Consider the following 20,002-nt stretch of genomic DNA (forward strand, 5'->3'; position numbering starts at 1 on the left):
CTTGCTGCACTAATTTGTGAAATTTCTTCTGCTGCCTGTCAGATTGGAGGTAGAAAATGTCTACCGGTCCCCGTGACACAGCTGAATATACCGGCTTAGTGCACCGACATAAACCTGGTGATAAATTATATTTTTCTTATGGACGATGACTGCCAAAAGCCCACAGCAAACAATGAGCCAACGAACGAGCCCAGTCTGAATAATCACAGCCTGATAAAAACTAATCCTCCATGCCATAAACCGCCCAACAGTGGGAGGATAAATTGAGAAAATATTGAGAAGATTGAGCTTGCCTTGTCTTTTTTTTGGTGTTTTTTAGAGGATTTGGCAAAAACAAGAAAGAAAAAAAAATAATAACAACAGCCTTCAAAGAATAATAAACCCTGACTTTTTCTTAGTGTGACGTGTTTACACGGTGGCAACACATCCAGCCTGCTTTCTGGGTTCATCTAATGTGAGCGCTGCATTCTTCACTTCCATCACAACAGAGGAGACGGAGCAGCGAGTGGAGAAGGGACAATAACAGCCAAAGCAGGAGGGCGGGAGGGCACGCAGGAAGATAAGAGACGAGGTGAGACTGAGAAAATGAGTCATTCTCAATGTGTCTATTTATCAGAATGAATCAAGGCTCAGTGTAGGAGCTGGTACATGAACCATTCCTCTGGCTTTCCCTTTTTCTTTTTCTCTCTGAATTAAATATTTATTGCACCGGGGTGTTCTTTTAGCCTTTGTGTGTACGCTGTTGAATTTATTTAGTGTACGGCCAGGGGGCCGAGCAGCGTTCGCGCTGGTGTTGGGTCCAGGCCGAATGTGCTTCAACGTCAGTGTGAATCTTCCTCGTGCGTTTACCCGGGCGATGTCGGGATTCTCTGCCACCATGAACATGAAGTTGAGGTTGACCAGATCGGTGCCGCTGCAAATGCAGATGATGCATCCCTCCAAGTCTGTCTCCGTCTTGCCAATGGCCTCGAATGAAGACAAGATCTTTGGGTCCTGAAGAAAGAGGGGAGGGGAAATACACACAGTTAATTGATGAAATGACAATCAGTGATGAGCTCAAAGTTTAACCGAGACAACGCAAACTATTCCAAGCACATGGCTTAAAGATGTGGGAAGTGCAAAAATCTCAACATAAAGCCAGTTTGAATGATACCTTCTGGTGCAAAATACAGGGAATATGGAAAAACCAAGTCCTCCAGCTGTGTGTTTTTACAAAGTCATGGCTTTGCAGCTAACGCTAGTTTACAATTTCCCAAAGCATTTTCTTTAATGCCATCATCTCTCATATCTACAATCATATATACTCTGAAGAAATGTTATAAAATCTGGTTTCTTTCAAATCTTAACGATTTGTTCGGGAGTTTGGTGGGCTGGACTGAACCCTCCAGTTTTGGCTCACAGGCCTTATGCTTGACACTCCAGCTTTGAAATATTGGTTCCTGACAGTTTTCTTTTTCTTTTCTAGGAGGTTTCCATGTTTGGTTCAATGAGGATTTGCAAGATCGTTACAGTGAAGCCAAACACTGGTGGACACATGCACTTTCCAACAATTAGAGCAGGAGCCATCAAGATAAAAGCATCGGGTAGCTTCCCAGAGCTATTCTCATTCATAACTGAATCTTATTATAGCTTTCTTTGACAAAACCTCAGAGTAGCTCGAGGCTTTTGTCCTTCCCGTGTCTAAATGTTGGGAAACAATGTTTTAAACGACTTAAGATAAGCCAGTTTTGACTATTAATCACCCTTCTTCCATCACAATAACTGGAGTCCCCATCACATTTCAGACTGTTCAAGCAGCGGAACAGAAAATCCTTGAAAACATCCCTGTGAAAAAAACAAAAAACAAAAACAGCAGTGCCCCTCCCTCCCAATCTTTCTATCAGATTTCCAGTCAGCCGTCGTCGTCACTACTGGCAGATAGTAATGCATGTTTGGGATATGATCGAATTAACAGCAACAGGCAACAGAGAATCCCAGGCAGCAATCATCCAATCCCATTCATCTTTTCCCGCTCATTGGATTATTGGAAACAGCTCTAAGGGTTTGTGTAACTGAGTTAGCCTCTGAGGAGAAGCCCTGCGATCGCTTGACTGCTGCTTACTGAACAGCGTGCGGCATTCTGAGCAAACAGGAGGAGCTGCTATCAAGCTGCAGTATCTGTGTACGTGCGCTCGCACATGCACATAAACATGTTTTCAAAGCAATGCCCTCCTGTCTGCTGTCACCACCACCATCACCACACACACACACACACACACACACTGTTTAGACTTTCTAAAGCTAGTTTCCTTTGCATCTGATCAGAGAGCAGCGTCCACCGGTATATCCAATGCAACTTCCATAATTCATATTGTCGGCATGCAGCCAAACGCTAAAATATGTAATGTGTCACTGTCAATGCTACACTGCATGAATCAATATTTAATGCATGCAGGTTTTGAGTGTGTGAGGAACACGGTTTCCGCCGCATAAAGAAGCAATTTGCCGCTGAACACAGCGGAAACACGCAGTAATCCACCAGGTCAGGTACATGTTGGCTGTTCGGGGATCAGTTTCCTCTTACAGGATAAGGAAAAGTCCTTCTGACAGAAAGGGAACGTCTTATACCTGTGAGCGTTTGATCCTGCAGTGGCGCCGCTTTAACCCAGAGGTTCTCTGACAGCCCATCATCACGATCCTTCAATATTCCTCTCTGGGTCAAAAGCGCGGGCCACGGCTGCAGAAAACCCCTTCAGATACAACCTTGTGGCTAAAGCCAGCCCGGCTTGTATAAATATTGATGAGTTAAATATTTAATGTTTATGTTCCACTAGCGCCCCTCATGAATGTGGTTATTTGGGAAAGAAGCTCAGCGGTCAAAGTCTCAGATCAGTCGGTATATTGATAGAAACCGCTGTTGTAGCCTTTCCTAATTTGAGCATGAATAATGCGGCCGACGTGGCCGTCTCCCTACATTTCACCGTGAGCGTCACCACGAGAGCGAAATGCCGGCGTTTCAGAGAAGGGAGAAGCGAAGAAATTGTCTTTCCCGTCAAGTCTCACCTTTGGGACGGCGCCAACACGAATACTGTTGATGAGGGAACACTCCAGAACCTGGCCTTCCTGCAGGAGGAATAAAGACAAAGAGAGGGGGAGAGGAGGAGGAGGAGGAGGAGGAGGAGGAGGGACGATTGTGACAGCAAGTGAAGAGGAGGAAATGGAGAAAAGGCGAGTCATGGTGCATCGTGTTTGTCATTTTAGCAATTTCATTTCCAGTGTAAATTACACAATAGCAATCATGGATCGGTGTTTTCTTCCAGGAGATTGAGGGAGTATATAATGAGCCTGGTTATTATTCACCCTTTAAAGGACACTACATCATTAAAAATTACACTGAAGGAGGTTTTTTTTCTTTTGAATAGCTGCAAATATACTGCACAGAGACAATAACTTTGGCGTAGCAATGAAGCATATTGACAACAAAATAAATGAAAACAATGGCAGTCTTACATGTTGGGATGTCAGTGTTACAGAGGCGCAATCAAGTGTGTGTGTGTGTGTGTGTGTGTGGATACACAATTTACTATACACGGTTTTCTGGAGGGATTTCTTGGAACCATCAGGAAATCATTTCTGAAATAACTTTTTGAGAAACCATTCTGTTTCCCCAGCTACTAAATAAAAAAACTGTTTTCTGAGAGAAGAATAGTCCAACGTGAAGAGGTGGAAATTGTACCTTTCCTTCGCTCTTCCAGGTGATGAAGAAGCCGTACTCGTCCACCTTCATCTGGCAGTTGGGCTCAAACATGTACGGATCCTGCAGGGAGCAAACAAGTTTTTTTTTTTTTTTTTTTTTTTTTCAGAGAGCAGGATTCATCAATCACATGGTTTTATGTGACAAAGCCAGACATTAAACAGTCAACGTGTTCAACACACACAGGGATTACACAACAAGGCAACCAGATGTAGCTCTAATTCATTTTAGAAAAACGGAGCTACCCGTGTAGGCGCGCGCACACACACACACACACACACACACACACACACACACACACACACACACACACACACACACACACACACCCACAGCTCTGTTTTTTTTAAACCTTCTGGAGACAAGGCTACACGGAATGGCATTTATTTATTTTTCTAACCTCACACAAAAAAACATCTACTTGCCTAACCTTCACATTACCCTGATTCATTTGTAATTAGCATTAAACATGTAAATTCAAGTTCAAAAATTCAAAATGCAGATTTGAGAGAAGTTCCCTGAATAAAAAAAATAACATGATCACAGATTATGGGAAAGCAAAGTGGAAGGTAAACACGCACGCACGTCAAGGACATTACATTAACTACACATTAGTTTCCTGAAGAGTTGCTCTCAAATTTATTGAGCTTAACCTTGCGTAAGTGTCTAACCTTGAGCACACACACACACACACAAACACACATGTGCATGCACACATACAGTAGTTGCAAATATATCTTCAGTATGCACACGTACATTGCGTGCGGAGGGGCAGAAAGCTGCTGCCAACACAAACACGCCGCAAGATAAATGTGACTGCCATTAACGTTTAAAGGCAAACATCACCTGCCTGCTAACACTGTGCTGAGCTTTACAGGTACTGGGAACGGCCGCGTCCGAGTCTGGGGTTGTACGTACGTGCGACCGCAACGAATTCAGAAGTGTCCCAACCAAGCTGCCGTCAGGAAACACTAACATGACCTGAAGCACGATGAGCAGCGGATCCTTTGATTGTTCAGCAGCCTGAAGAGCACTTCTCCACTTTTAAACTTGATTATTTCCCCACATTTTTTACATCAATTCAGTGAACAGGGAGTTGTTTTTGTGCTTGTTAGTGCGTGATTCGTGTTTTCTTATCGCAAAATCATACTTCTGAACTTCAAACATAAGAAAAGACAAAGCAGAGGAAGACGTGGCTCCGCAGTGAATCTATTATCAGACACATACACACACAAACACACAATTTATTATTACTTCAGGGTGTTGCTGCCACAAGATACCCCGGTGCAAATAGACCCAAGCTCACTTGTTGTTTGGCTCGATCCTGACATCTAAAACCATCATAAAAACCCGGAGAACAATCCTCTTTCCATTAGGAAGCAGCAAGACTGCAGTAAGTGCAGCTAAAAGCTCGGCTCCCTTTCATCTGAATCTGGGCTGACGGAGGCTTCGCTCGTGGCCTCGTGGCGCTCTGTGAAGGAGACGCTCTTAAACGAGGCCTGACTGTTGAGGACATCCAGCATGCTACTGCCACACTTGTTCTAGTAAAGTTTAAAGCGGAGGAATAATTAGCGGAGAGCCCGACCGGCGCTGTCTCCGGACGGACTCCTATTTATGGCACTTGGGCACCACCTGGACATTTGTTACATTCTTTCCAAAGGGCCACAGTGAGTGCGACTCAGTGTGTGTCTGTGGGCTGAGCCATGCCTTTATTCTGAACCACTAAGCCTCCATGACCTTTAAGGCAGCAGCAGAAACACTCAGTATTTATTCCTACTCTCTACTTTCCTGTACAGTCAAATCCACTGTATTTGCCTTACTGTCTATTTTAAGTTATTTCCCTTTTTTTAATTTGTCCACAATTATAATGTGAGCAAATACAATTGGTGTATGCATAATAACTTTTTCCAATCCAATATCATGATCTGATTAGATATGCTTATCAGCTAATCTTTCCATTATAGTTATGATAAATTGAAAAAATAAAGTTTTTGGGTTGGAAAAGTGCACTCTGAAAACCTCATTCAGTATCAGGGACAATTAAAGAAATCATGAAAAAATTCATACTTAAGAAGTTGGAATCCAACAGTTTTGGTTTTAAATAAAAAGTATTAATTGAAAATCTAAATAAGGAGCTCGATTAGCACAGTTGTTCCCAACCTTTCTTCCCTTGAGGCCTCTTGAACTTGTGTCAATGAAAGGCATCATTAAAAGAAGAATAGAAGTGATTAAATCATTAAATTGAATGATTAGTTGCCGGTGATAAGAATAGATATTCAATCGCACAGTGAGACAGTGAAGTGGGTTTCATAAAAACCAACACTGACTGGAGTTTTGTAAATGAGTGAAATCCAGAAGAAAATCTCTTTAGATGCAGGACGGCAGCTAAAGGATGGTTTCCTCTAATTCCTCTTGAGTATTTGAGCCGTGGTTTCCAAAACTCAGATCTTGTCCAGAGAAAAGCATTTGTTTGTTTTGGATCCTCCAGACTTCCATCAAGTTCCTAGAATGGAGAATGGAGACCAACAGCCTCTCACCCTTTTTTCAGTGCATATATTGACTGTAAAGCCTCCCTTCCACTCTGGTAAACTTCCCATCAGTCGCTATATTTAATGATTTAGTTGGATATCACAGTCTTTCGATGTGCCAAGTTTAATCAAATGTTATTTGATGATCCTGCAGCTCAGATAGCAAAGAACCAGCTATCTGTGAGCAGATCCTTCCAAACAGCAACATGTGTGTCACAAAGTAAAGACTTTCCTTGACTTTAGTGATAATCGCACCGAGGGCCATGTTTTATCCTCTGCCACTTTTCTCACAGCTCACTTGAATGTGTGATTCACTAACAAAGAGAAAGGCTAACAGGCACACCAGCTGGGACCTTCAAATCGACAGGCTCTGTAGGCAATACTCAAAACTATATTAACATGTTTTTCTTTAACATATTCAAATTTAATTTTGCCAATCTGTAATCCTTAGAGAAGACAGTGTTTCATGAACTTCGGTGCCATCAACCACATGTTGGACCACAGGTCTATATGTTAAAATATATAAAGAGAACAATTTTCTTTGTTCCAGCTGCAGAGTGTAGAACAACAATTTATCCAATCACACGTGCTGATTTGTTTCCAGAGGCTCACCGCTCTGGCCAGTTCCTCTCTGCTCTCATCAGCTGTCAGGATGAGGCTGCTCCCAGTTCCCATGGAAACCGAACATCAGCCAGATCTTAAGTGATTGGTTTCCAATCAGAGACATAATGAATGCCACACACACACACACACACACACACACACACACACACACACACACACACACACACACACACACACACACACACGAACATACACACAAAAGCCCTTTGGCTCTTATCGTAATGGATCACACAGGAGATCTTTAACCTTTGACATCAGAGTCTCTAAACTTGTCAAAAAGAGGAACCTGGAATAAAATACCTCACTCTGGGGCAACAATGTTGTAATTAGAGCCAATCTGTAGGACTCCTTCATTGCTTTATAACAAAGGTAAATAATACCACAAAAACATGCAAACGTCTACTTCTAAGCCTGCGGGAAAAAAGCACTGTGGGATGTGGAGTTTACTTTAATGTGCACATCTTGTTTTGACCAGTGCAATATTCACTACACATTGTGTTGAGACTGTATGTGACGGTCATTTTGTCCGAGGCTCTCGATTGCACTGGTTGCCGTGTTGGCCCAAACACGCAGACATTAATACACATGCACATTACCTGCCTCTGCCATCTGCCACTCAGTGGGGTTTCAGTCAGCAGAGACTGTTTTTGTGGAAAGATTGCATGTGCATACAGCTCGTCTGTGCAATTTCCGACGATGCCAATGTAACCCGCAGCCTTTGTATTTGCCAGAAAATAGAGCTATTCAGCTGACACAAAGTATGATTGGCAGGTTTTTCCTCAAAGGGAGGTGATCGTACTACATGCCTGTGATGCTATGGAGCAATATGACATTAATAACTTCAATTATTTTTGTCTGAATGAGTCTACTCAACAGCTTTTTGTTCTCATAGTTTGAACAAAATATCAAACCTCGATCAAATATATCCATCCATCCATCCATCCCATCATCTTTCCTGCTCAGTCTGTGTGGCGTTGCAGTGCCATTATAACCATTATTTGTATCTTTGTTTATAACCTGCTGGAAGCAGGACCAGAAAATACAGGCAGCCTTCAGCTGTGCCTAATCATGAGTGATCGAACTAGGTCTGCACATGTTGAGGAGAACCATGAAGACACTTCCTAGACTTGGGAAACCGTTCATTGCTTTGATTACGAAGCTCCTGTCTTGCTGTGTGTCTGCCAGTATCCCGCTTCACTGGAATGTTTTAGCAAATCAGGAACTGGAGTGGGATTCTACACAGAAAAGAGTTTGGTAACAACTGTTTTGAAGGACTGACAGAGGTTGACCTTATTACCATCCAGGCCAGTCCTAACCTTGTCTTGCCTGAGCTTGGCTCAAATTCACAGCAGCAACACACGGAGGACTTTCTTCAGAAGCCTGCTGGCCCACTTTCAGACCTCACTTTGACATGGCTGTTGATTAAAACTCTCCTGTCTCTTAACTTCCTTAAATTTTCAACCCATCCAAACAGGGATCCTCCGTCTCGGCTCCCCCGATGACCACTTAAAACAAAGAGCACTGAGGGAATTTCCTGGTGTGTGTGTCGGGGTGCGCGTATGTCTCTATGTGCATGAGCGCAAGCGTGTGTGTATGTGTGTGTGTGTGTGACACACTTTGCCTTTGCTCATCAGATGTCCTAGCTAAGTGTCCTGATTAGGTTTGTCAGGGGAAAAGTGGGCAAAAAGACAGGAAGATATAACCGAGGTCATCCAAACACAAGTAGATACAGAGTAAGCCAGACATCTAGAAACACTAAGGAGGGTACTGGCAGCTATTTTTAATAATCTCCTCATTACAAAGACATTTGACTGACAGGCGAGACGGTTAATTGTGGCTATCATGGAGCAAGAAATTAATAATGGTTTCTAAAAAGAAAAGAAGAAGAAATAAAGTGCATTTTAAATTGCATTTCTGTGACTTATTCATACTTTTTGGCTCAGGGTTGCATCTTGATGTAATTTATCAGTTTGTCCTTGCGAAGTACTTTGGAAAGGTTTTTCCAATCCTGATATATGAAACATCATGCTCAAATACGCGATAGTCATTTTGAACATCCCAGCGATCAAGGGTAACGTGAGCGATTCCGGATCTCAGTGGACAGCTCAGGATTTATACACTAAACAGACACACACACACACAAACACACTGTGTTGCAGACAGATCATCTTTCAGCGTGCAGCTTAGGACCCTCGGTGGACTTGTTGCAGACAAACAGTCGCCTTTGCCGAAGCTCCTTAATGAGTCTGATCAATGTGGGCAGCCTACAGCGAGAACTCTGACTACAACAATGACGCATCGGGTTATAAAGGAGACGCCTCTGCTTTGTATGTGTGTGTGTGTGTCTGTCAAATTGTGGAAAAATAAATGTGTTTACAGAGTCATACTGAAGATGTGCCTCGCTTTTTAGGACAGAAACAACAAGTGTACATACTGTAAACCAACACATTTGAAGCACAAGGCTTGGTTCGAGACTGAGTTCCCTAAGGAGATGGAAATCCAATTTTGTGTGTGTGTGTACCTAATGACTGAGCCACAGACGGTCATTAATGTGAAAGATGATAATAGGGCAGAGCAAATAATCTATGCCAGTATCAGCCGCGCTCCTGACGAACTCTGACAGCGTGCCACGCAGCCTTCGCCTCGTCTGGGGTATAAAACTGGAGAGGCTCTTTATTTTTATCGGGCTGATTGATGCAGAAATGCGTCATATTTACCTCATCAAACCTGTCAAAGGAGGCTCCTTCCTGCATGAACTCAGGCAGGTGCTTCTGCCAGTTGAATTCGTAAGACTTGGTCATGGCTGCTCAGAAATCTGTTGGGGGGGAGAGACAGACAGAGAGGAAATTAGGAAACAACCAGGAGGAACACTTAGTGTGCGGAGCTACTGTAACCAGTCCTCCAGGGACGTATCCCGAAATATCCTCTCCTGAAAAGTAGAACAAGTACATATGCAACTACTGACCAACAATCAAACCCAAACACAGATTCGTTATTATGGACTTCATTCACAGGGACGCAGATTTATATCCTGTTTTAATAAACTGTCAAAAAAAATGTTGACTGTATTTTTTATTGAGACTCTTGGTTCTTGGGTCTAACAATCCAACCGCAGAGGTGAAAGATGCTCAGATATCATGTCATCCCCCGTGGCTGTTACCAGTGAGCAGACAGGTAAAAGCTGAGAGAATGTAGGAACAACAGATAATCAGAGCAGAGCTGCTGGTGGGGCTGAGAATCACACGCTGAACATATCTGACAGCTGGAAAACATCTGATGGGTGGATGCTCCTTTTTTTTTTTTTTTTTTTTTTCTCGCATTAAATCCACTTTTGTCTTCCACTTGGCCTAAAACCGTCTGAACGCAGCTTGTGCTTCACTTCAAACACAGGAAATCAGGCCTGATTCATGTGACACACCTGCACGTGTTTCATCACGTAAGAAATGCAGCTCACGGGGTGGAAGGGGGTCTTGACAGCGAACTGTAATATTGTTGATGACACCACCAAATATAGGCTCTCCTTACGTCAGCCTCAAACGTGTCATGGCGGACTGAGAGGGAGAGAAGCACACTTGAGAACGTGACACACTATGTATAGTCTCCAAGTTCAGCTGGTATTAAATCATCATGGGAACGCACCGAAGGGTGATTCGATTTGATTAGCGGGTACACTGTATCATGTCGAGAAAAATACACGGTAACCATGATTTAAAGAACATTAAGAACATTCTCAAGAGCATTCTCATTCTTAAGAACATTCTCAAGAATGTTCTTAACTCTGTGTAGTCACATGGTTGAATGTGTAAATGTCTATCTGAGAAGTAGGCCCGAGATTTTAACCAGGAACCGTACTTTCCCTCCGAAAGCTGCGCAAACTAGACGCAGATGGATGAGATGACAAAGAGGGCAACAGAAACAGAAATATGGAAAGAGAGAGTGGAAACAAAGATACGAAGTCAGACAGACTGGAGACGGACAGGAAAAAATAAAATCAGTGAACTAAAAGTAAGCGCCAGATATGAAGCCAGCGAGAGGTAGAGAGGACAGAGATGGAGAGATGAGGGGGAAAAGTGGCATGAGAGGCAGAGAGATAAAACAGAACAGTGGTGGGCAGGCAGAGATGGAAGAGTGAAACAGCTGTGTGTGACAGAGGCTGACTGGAGAAGCTGCGGGAACAGTGTGGCGAGTGCAGCGGGGGGACGTCTGCTTTTGATGTGAGGAACACAGATCAGAGGCAAAATCAAGTGAGGCTACAGAAAAGGATCGGCTGCGCGGGCTCCGGTCCAGCCCTGGCATGACAAATACAGATGAAGGACAGCTACGGAGAGACCTGAATGCTGTGACTGTGAACTAAAACCCATCCATCATCAGGATACAGGAGGGTGGAGGGTGGAGGTGGGCGAGGAGATACTGCCAACAGGGAAGTACATGATGCTGGCTGATACATGTTTTCAGTGGAAGGGAATACCTGTTTGTTGATTTTTTTTTTTTTGTTCATTGCACAAAATGTGCATGAATAACGCCAATAAGTTGAACTTTATGCTTTGGGTTTAAATCAAATAAATGTATGTAAAAGTTTGCACTGTCTTATATGTCAATGCACTTCATAATATGCCGTATTACTTCTCTGAAACAATATTCAGGCAAATCAAAATATAGATAAGAGATCCAGAAATCAGACAGAACCAACAAAAATACTACTAAAAGGCACATTTACTATATAGAACATTAGGTCATAGGTCAACATAGGAGACTGATGTGTTAATGATAGTGCTACAACAGGCCAGGCCAGGCCAGGCCAGCGCACCCACTGATGTGCAAAAAGGGGCCAACCTCATCAAACCGAGCGCTGCACCATCTGTGGTGTCCTACAGGGAGCTGCACCACAGATGCACACATCCTGCCAGGGGAATGGAAATACGAATGCACACTTCCAGTGGAAATTCAGAAGAGAGGCCAGGCAAGGTGCCAAAAACACGACACGCAGAGAGCACAGAGGCGTAAACAGGCTGCACCTTGTCCGGATTTAACAGAAGCTCCGTGAAATAGCACATGTTTGTCAACTGAATTGAAAATGATTCAGACGGGAGACTTCACATCTCTAATCTGTACTAATTGGGTTATGCTACCCTGTGTGACGTTAGCCTAGATCTTTTCACACTCAACAGTATGCATTAGATAACGTTCGCCTCAGTGGGATCAAATCTGTCCAATAGCGGTGCGGCAGCAGAGGTTCTGTAAGGCCATGCCGCCGTGCACACCGGGCATCTGAGCTCCTGGATGTGTGAGCGAGCGTGTAAGGAGCTGAGGGAAGCTAAAGGAAGCCATAGAGGTCCGAGCCCCCTGTCCAACCCCTGACGATGAGATAATTACGATAGATGGGAGCCCCGTGAGGAGCGCTGTTCCCAGCCTCCTCGTCTAAAATGGCAGCTAGGGTAACACCCAGCGGTCCCACACCTCATAAACTAAAATTAGGCTACAGCTGCATCATCAGCCAGTGGTGGAAAGGTTGACTGGGGACACGACTCAAATGGACACAAGTGAACAACAGAGAGAGAGAGAGAGAGAGAGAGAGAGAGAAAGAAAGAGGGGCGTATTTGATGGAGCTGACAAAATAACCACAGCTCTCCTTCATCGTATAATATACCCTGTGAACCGAGAGGCGATACAGGCTGTTTTCTGGCTCATTTCATTTAGAGTCAGGCTTCGTATTGATTTTTTTATATTTCATAAGTAACTGCATCGCCGCTTTTCTTAGGTGAAAGTCATGTCAATAAATGGCATTGCTGCACTTATCAGTGAAAAGCAAACATAAAGGCATTTTTAAAAATTTGTTTAACCTACTTTTCACATGAGCTGTTGTCACAAAAATCTTGCTCCACTCAGTGCCAATCACATATTTAAACAGCTGGTCAGATTTAGAGCAAAAGATACTGACATAATCTAGAACTCCTGACACATTCTAGATCTCTAACATATTCGAGAACTCTGTGAGATTCTCAAACTCTCGCACATTCTTCATGATTCACGCCCCCTGACCGTGAATCCGGTTAAAATATGGAGATTAAAAAGTAGGCAGTATTGAAGACCTTGAACTCATACTGAAGAATTTCTATCTACTTGAGCTCATTAGTCTTTGTTGCAGGTTGAATGTTCGCAGACGTGTTGTAATTTAAAGCAGGAGAAAAGTCCCCCCCCCCACAGACGTCCATCAAGAACAACTCGTGGATAACCACCAAAGTTCTGAGAGACGATCTAATTAGCTGAAGAAACTGAATATAGCTGCGTAAGCGAGTATGTAAAGGTGGAGAAATAACTGATGCGCTGAAAGTCTACTCTTGGCAATTGAAAGAGACAGTGGAAAACAGGCAGAACAGAACAAGGCTGTGTTTATCAGAAATATTAACGGCAGAGCGGCAACACCTCGCCCTCTCAGTTTCACATCAACAGGAACCCACCGTCGGCTCCGTTACAGCCTGGGAATTACACAATAACAAAAACAGCTTTAATTGAATATTCCTCACTCTCTGCTGAGAGCAGGACGGAGGACCTCATGATGCACACTCGCTCTCAGCACTCGTTTGTCTTCACCGGGGTCTCAGGCAGAACACACACCCACTCCACAGCAGGGCTGCAACTTCACAGCGATGTCACACAAGTACGACAGCAAAACACAAAGTTGTGCGCTCTGTAATACGATAAATCTGAAAAAACAACTGATGAATTGAAACAAAAGAAGGACACACACACACACACTGTTCCTGTTGGGAAAAATATTATTGATTCTGGGAACTTAGGAGTGTTGGTAGGATTAGCAATGTTTGAACACCAGATAAGCTTCGTGTACATATCGAGTCTGCACACACAGCGGCTATGCATGTTTTTCAACGTCAACAACTTGTTTCCCAGCGACTCTGATCGGTTTCGCGAGCTTGTTTGAGTTAAACATGCTGTAACACTAATGCCTGTCATGATAAGGTCTGGATTATTTAATCACACAAATGCAGACGGTCACACTACAGTCTCTGCTTCCTTATCTGAACTGTGCATATGACAAAGTATCAGCGTGTTCTTTTATATCCATTTGTCCAGAGTAAATGGATAGTGAGTATCTCACTCAGGCAACAAAACACGGTAACAGGTAACAAGAGAGGGAAAGTACGAGTGACCATTTTGTCGGAGGCTTGATCCAGTCATGTTGGAGTCTAAGTGGTAGTCTGGCAGTGACATGAAGGTAGCAGCGCAGGAACAGGGTCAAAGCCAAGTGACAACAAACAATAACAAGGTAGCAGTACAGTAACAGGAAACAGGCACAGAGAGACAACAGCTGGGGGAATTAGCAACTAGCAACAGGCAATGATGGTAGCCGGACCTCGTGACCAGGTGGATTGAACGGCCACCTTCTAACTAGTCAGCACTTGAGTTTTCCCCAATTAAACCAATTGGTGTTCATTTAATGCAGGAGGCCACCTGACTGCCATGCAGCTGCCTGCCGCTAGTCAGCACTACAAAGCCATCGGACAGCAGCCGGGGGGGGGGGGGGGGTCTTTCAAAGAAATGCTCAGCTGATTGTGGGAAATGAAGCTGTTCCATTCCAACGTTTCATGCAGCTAATCCATTATTTGAGCTTTACTAGCCCTATAGCTCTCAACCTATTTGAATCAAGTGGGTCATTATTACAAATAAAATGTAAAATTCAGTGCCAAAGAAGTTGCAATGATGACTCCAAAGTGTAGCAGTAGCTGGCTTCTCATCCACTCAGAGCAGGTTTAAACTCAACCTTTCAGTAACTGTATCTCTGATTACTTGAGAATAATAAGAGCTGGATTTCATTCAATTAACTGAGGAACTGCAACCATGGGAACGACTGACATCAGCGTAAATTCACTCCATACAGGCTGCAAACGTGTTCTTCACAGTGCCGGAACAGCAGCGCAGAGGTACAAATCAAGCTTTTTCATTATGCACATCACTTTCCATATGCATTTCTGCTTGAGGTCCCCTTAAGCTTCTTCATCTTCAACAATACCATCAGTCTTCCGCTCTCTATTAGGGTCATAACTGCCCTTGAGGCCGAACTCATCTGAGGACACACACACACACACACACACACACACACACACACACACACACACACACACACGCACATGCACAGGCACACACATCCACCCACTCACCTACACTGACTTACTGGAAAACAAATCTCTTTCCATTATGAAGCAATTTTATTCACGCCCATTATGTTCAAATCTCAGCTTTAACAAAAAGCCAAAGATGTCACAGCGTCTCTGTGTCATCGTGACTACTGATGATGCAGACCACACACACACACACACACACACACACACACACACACACACACACACAAAAAAACACCATCTTTGCTACATTGCTTACTAAACTTTGACAGCACAATATGAATGGACTGTTCTTAAAATATTGATTTTAATCAACCCAGGACATTGTAAATAAACAGAAAAAAATGATGGCCTGTTGCTTCATTGATTGCCAGTTATAATGATGATATTAATAATAGAATAAATCAGATCTTCTCAGACTGTTCAATCCATGGAGGTAGCGTCTAGAATTCCTGATGCATTTTCTCTCTCATTTAAAGCCGCCTGTCAACACTAAGAGGTTGTTTACCTCACTGTCCAGCAGGCCATGAAATCGCTGCCAGGGATGGAGGTTGAATCCCACCTGGCCTACAGTCCAATGAAGTGTTTGTCTGGCGCTTAATGTCTTTTCCAGATTGCACTATGTTGCAAACAAGTGGCATCATGAATCTCAAACTGTTCATATTGACATATCTAAATTCCTACTGTACAAGGCTCTCTTTTTATTTTACCATGCTCGAACTGACCTAATAGATTATAGTCTTTTTTTTTTTTTTTTTGCATAATTAGACAACTTTCTTTTTCTATGAGAACACTGCTCGCTACATGTCTACATTAAAATGAATACTATTTATAATCCATAATCCTTCCACTGCAGCCTGATGCTATGGAGAACATTACTGATGCCAAAAAATGTTAAGACAGTGTTTTGCTTGACATGCAGAACAGTTTTATTTTATTTTTATTTTATTAAATTTCTTGCATCCAAGGTGAAAACAGGACAGACTCACATTTGATTTGACATTCAGCAGCTCCAAGCAGAATGTGAAAAGGAACGCAGACATAGTGTGGAATACTTTGAGAGCCTCCGGCAACAGGTTGGCCACGTCTGGCTCTAAGACCATGTCTGCAAAGTTTACTCAATGTCGTAGGCAGACAATAACATTGTGGTGGTGGCAGTCATGTATAATTGCATTAGAGAGAATTGGATTAAACTTTTAGCTTATCAGACAGAATCCAGTTAGCAGTTGACTTTGGCCCACCGTTTGTTTCGCGCATAAGTCACACAGTCATGCCATTAAACACCGCGGCGCAATAAAAATGTGAGTGTTTACACTGGAGAGACGAAGCCTTCACTTTAATGAGCAGCCTGCTAGGAATACAGAGTTTTTATTACACCAACAGGACCTCTGTTCTCTAAGCAAACTGCACATATGGCTCTGAAATCAATGTTAATATTGCTTATGTCTATTTTCACATTTCATTAAGTGGCTTAGCAAGAGGATGCATTGTTCACTAAATAAACTCCTGTTAACAAGGACAGAGAACCTGTGAGCGTGGGATTGTGAGTAAACTGTTAAAGACCTTAGATTTCACCGGCTATCACACCTCCTCTGCCCAGCTGCAGCTCAGTGTGGCACGCCAACCTGTGATCCACGCGCTGCGGCACAAAACTTGGCATGCAGGGAACAATGTCTGAACAAGCAGAGGGAGGACAGCTGGAAAGAGGGAAATTACACTTTTGGCAGTTACAATGGAGCTATGTCTGTGCTCTTTGGACTGTTCTTTTTACGAAGCGTCCAGGGATGTGTGCCTTTGTGTGTCTACGTTTTCATGTCCAGAGAGCACGCCTTTCAGACAGAGGTGTTAATTTGCAGTTTGCATAAACGGGACTGTTGTGAGAAAAGGGAAAATGTATCGGTCTGGATTGCTTGACTGACTGAAACACCACCTTCAAACTCAGCTGAAAGCAGAACATGAACCAGTGCATGACCTCTCTTCAACATAGCAACCTTCCTGTAGACTGCTTTCAAAGCCTGAGTGGGCTGCACCTTTCCAACAAACTCGGAATGGATGTTTTTACAGCAAAGTCTACTGACTAAATGGTTTGAGTTCGTCCCGACTCGTCACAAAAAAACAAGAAGTGTTTTATGCTGCGTGTTTACTTTAAAACAACCGTCACAGATATGGCCTTCAGCGAGACACACAACTCACACAAAACAACTTCTCCTTTGAGCTAACAATCAGCAGAATGTGTTGATGTATGAAGCAGCTCCAGGTGAGAGGAAAACAGGGAGCACTTCTGGTATCAGACCGAAATGTAGTGTGGAAGAAAAATGAACAGCACTTAAAATTCAAATTGAAAGGGTATTTTGCCGCAATTTATCAGTCTGGCCGAGTCCAGATGAAATTGGGCAGTGTGTTGCCCCTGAACTAAAAACCTCTTGATGGCTCTGACTTACATAAAGTGACTCTAAAATACATGAACAAAAGTTTCTGATGTCATTTGACTGATATGCTTTTCTTGGGTTGAATATGCTAAAACTCTACAATGACTTTTTGTTTCTCCTGGGAGCGCAGTGAAGGAAGTATTATGCTGTTAAAGGGAAGAATGTCTTTTTCCAAGCCAAATGACCCGCTTCTACCCTCTTCGTTGCCTTTTATAGTTGAGGATCACCCTGCTCACTCACGCTCCTCGGTCCCGCGTTACATAATTAACTTGAGCATGGGATGGAAACTGGCTGTCATGCAGTCACACACACTGGCCACAGCGCCCAGCCGCGGTCCCACAGAGCATATGTGTTCTTATAAACATGCGCACATGTTCAAATATCTTACATAATGCGCATGGAGGTCAACAACAATAAGACTTTCCCACAGCGGATACAAACAGACACACCACCAAAAACATAGTTCTCAGCTCACTGAGGAGCTGATGAGGATATAAATGAGTCCATGTGCCGACATACACAAAGAATTCTAAAGATAGTCTTCCCCAGCCATCCTGTGCCAAACGGAGTCGCACAAGGAATGCAACACATGTGCTAATGGGCAGACCATCCACCGCATAAATGATGGCTGTGTGTGTGTGCGTGTGTGTGTGTGTGTGTGTGCAAGTGTGAGACAGAGGGGGGCGGCATGTTGACCTGAGGGCCGATGATTACCCCCACTGAGGCCCCTCAAAGAGAGAACAAGAACAGAGGAGGGGAAGTGAGAGGGGGGCGAGGGCTGTCCCGGAGTAATCTGGAATCTTAATCAGAGGTATTTAGAGAACTGCCTGTCTGAATGTGTGTGAGCGTGTGTGCGTGTGTGTGTTTATGTGCCTGTTAGCAAAAGGCGCCCAGTCTGGGAGTTCCCTGGATGTAATAGGGCAGAGAAGCCAGGTTGACGCATTAGCACACTTCGTCTAACCCCGACACCGGGACACAGCTCTCCGGTCAGAGCTTCCCATGGCATCTGTAAACAGCCAGCCTTGGTCCCACAGTTATTTCTGTTAGCAAGAGTGCAGAAGAAATTTGACAGGAAAGATAATTGGAGCAGACAAACTACAAGAGAACAACTGAGGCAGAAAAGCAACAATCGGGGGAAACAGACGGGATTTTTACGTTCCTTGGGCAATCAATATTCAAGTGATGTTTTAGGAAGCCCTGCATAAGAAGTCACAGTTGGCAATAGAGTGTGTGAACGTGGTCCAAAATCCTCAGTCTCTGATGAATATGTGGGGCTGAAGTCCCCAAATGAAATCTGGAAGGGACCATTTTTCACTGGCTGATGGCGAGAAGATGATATCCGTAGCTGTTAATAATAGAAACATCTCCGGAACACTGGTCTTACACAGAGAAGTCTATGTCTTTAATATTAGATGGTACTGATGCAGACACCAGTGTGGTGGTTAGCACTGTCACCATGCATGTTCTCCCTGTGTGTGTGTGTGTGTGTGTGTGTAGGTTTTCTCCGCATAGTTTAGCACACTGTCACTCTGATGTGCTTGTGCAAACTGAATTAAACAAGTTTTGAGACACTCTGGATTACCTTCTATGGGCCATGTGAGGACAGAGCCTGAATCAAACTAGAAGCTTCAACCCGGAATAAGTGGATCTTTATTCGCAGGTGATGGAGGTGTGTACAGAGAAAGCTATGAAAGCCTGCTAATTTGTGGATGAAAGTTAGATAACCGACCCTTGTGGAGGGATTCCTGCAGAGCGAAAATACAAAATTATTCAAAAATGGCTGTGTTACGTCACTGAGCGGTAGCGCGCTGTGCTCCGTGTGTGAGACGGTCTCATTTAGACCAGATTAGGAGGTCGAAGGTTTCGGTTTTGCCCAGTTACACATTCACAGCAGAGGCCAGGTTTCCCCAAATATGGTCAAAAACACGGAGGACACACATACACACAACATGTTTGAGCTGACCTGTGCGAAGCGCTTGACAGGACTTTAAGAAAGATTTAATCATCCTCAAACAAAGTCAAACCTTTTGGACTTAGTAGTAAACATTAAATGCTGTTTGTGCCTGTGTCTGCAAAAAAAAAAAAAAAGCAGTATTTGGAAGTAGAGAGAGTAATTTGAGGGGATTAAAAGGTTTACCATGGATGCAGTTCTCCACTCGCTATCTTTATCTCTATCTATCAGTCCTAGTGAGTTAAAATGTGTTTTAAACAGACGCATGGGGGGAAGACAAGACATGGAGATGAAAACACGTGGCTCAAAAATATGAGACTTCTCCCATTGCCCAAATAAGTACCTATTAAAAGAGATTTTGTGCCCTCCAGAGCTGCCGATAAGGCAGCCAGGAGAAAAGAGCTGTGGAAATAGAACATGTCCATATAGAGAGGGGAGCCGTGGAGAGAGGGAGCAGGCAGGGGCAGGGGTTAAATGCTTCCCCAGAATGTGAGCTTTCCACTGGCGTGCACCCAGTGGAAAGAGTCCCCGAGTCCCTGCAGACTGGCTGCCTGAGGGCGCACTCTGAACATGCTTCAGTATAGGCGGCTGAACTACTG

At 43.7% G+C, this 20,002-nt stretch overlaps 1 protein-coding gene across 3 annotated transcripts in view; it reads right to left on the bottom strand.

Annotated features, from left to right (window-relative positions):
• plcb4b (phospholipase C, beta 4b) overlaps window positions 1-20,002 on the bottom strand; it is a 54,347-nt gene that overhangs the window by 17,695 nt on the left and 16,650 nt on the right. For all 3 annotated transcript variants that reach the window (XM_030109805.1, XM_030109806.1, XM_030109804.1), the window contains exons 4-7: window positions 9,603-9,700; window positions 3,716-3,796; window positions 3,043-3,102; window positions 850-993 (exon numbers count right to left, since the gene is read on the bottom strand). In XM_030109805.1, the coding sequence (XP_029965665.1) occupies window positions 850-993; window positions 3,043-3,102; window positions 3,716-3,796; window positions 9,603-9,686 (369 nt within the window). In that variant the 5' untranslated portion in view covers window positions 9,687-9,700. The remainder of the gene's footprint in view (window positions 1-849; window positions 994-3,042; window positions 3,103-3,715; window positions 3,797-9,602; window positions 9,701-20,002) is intronic.

The sequence above is a fragment of the Salarias fasciatus genome, chromosome 15 (genome assembly GCF_902148845.1).
Source record: "Salarias fasciatus chromosome 15, fSalaFa1.1, whole genome shotgun sequence".
Lineage (NCBI taxonomy): Eukaryota > Metazoa > Chordata > Actinopteri > Blenniiformes > Blenniidae > Salarias > Salarias fasciatus.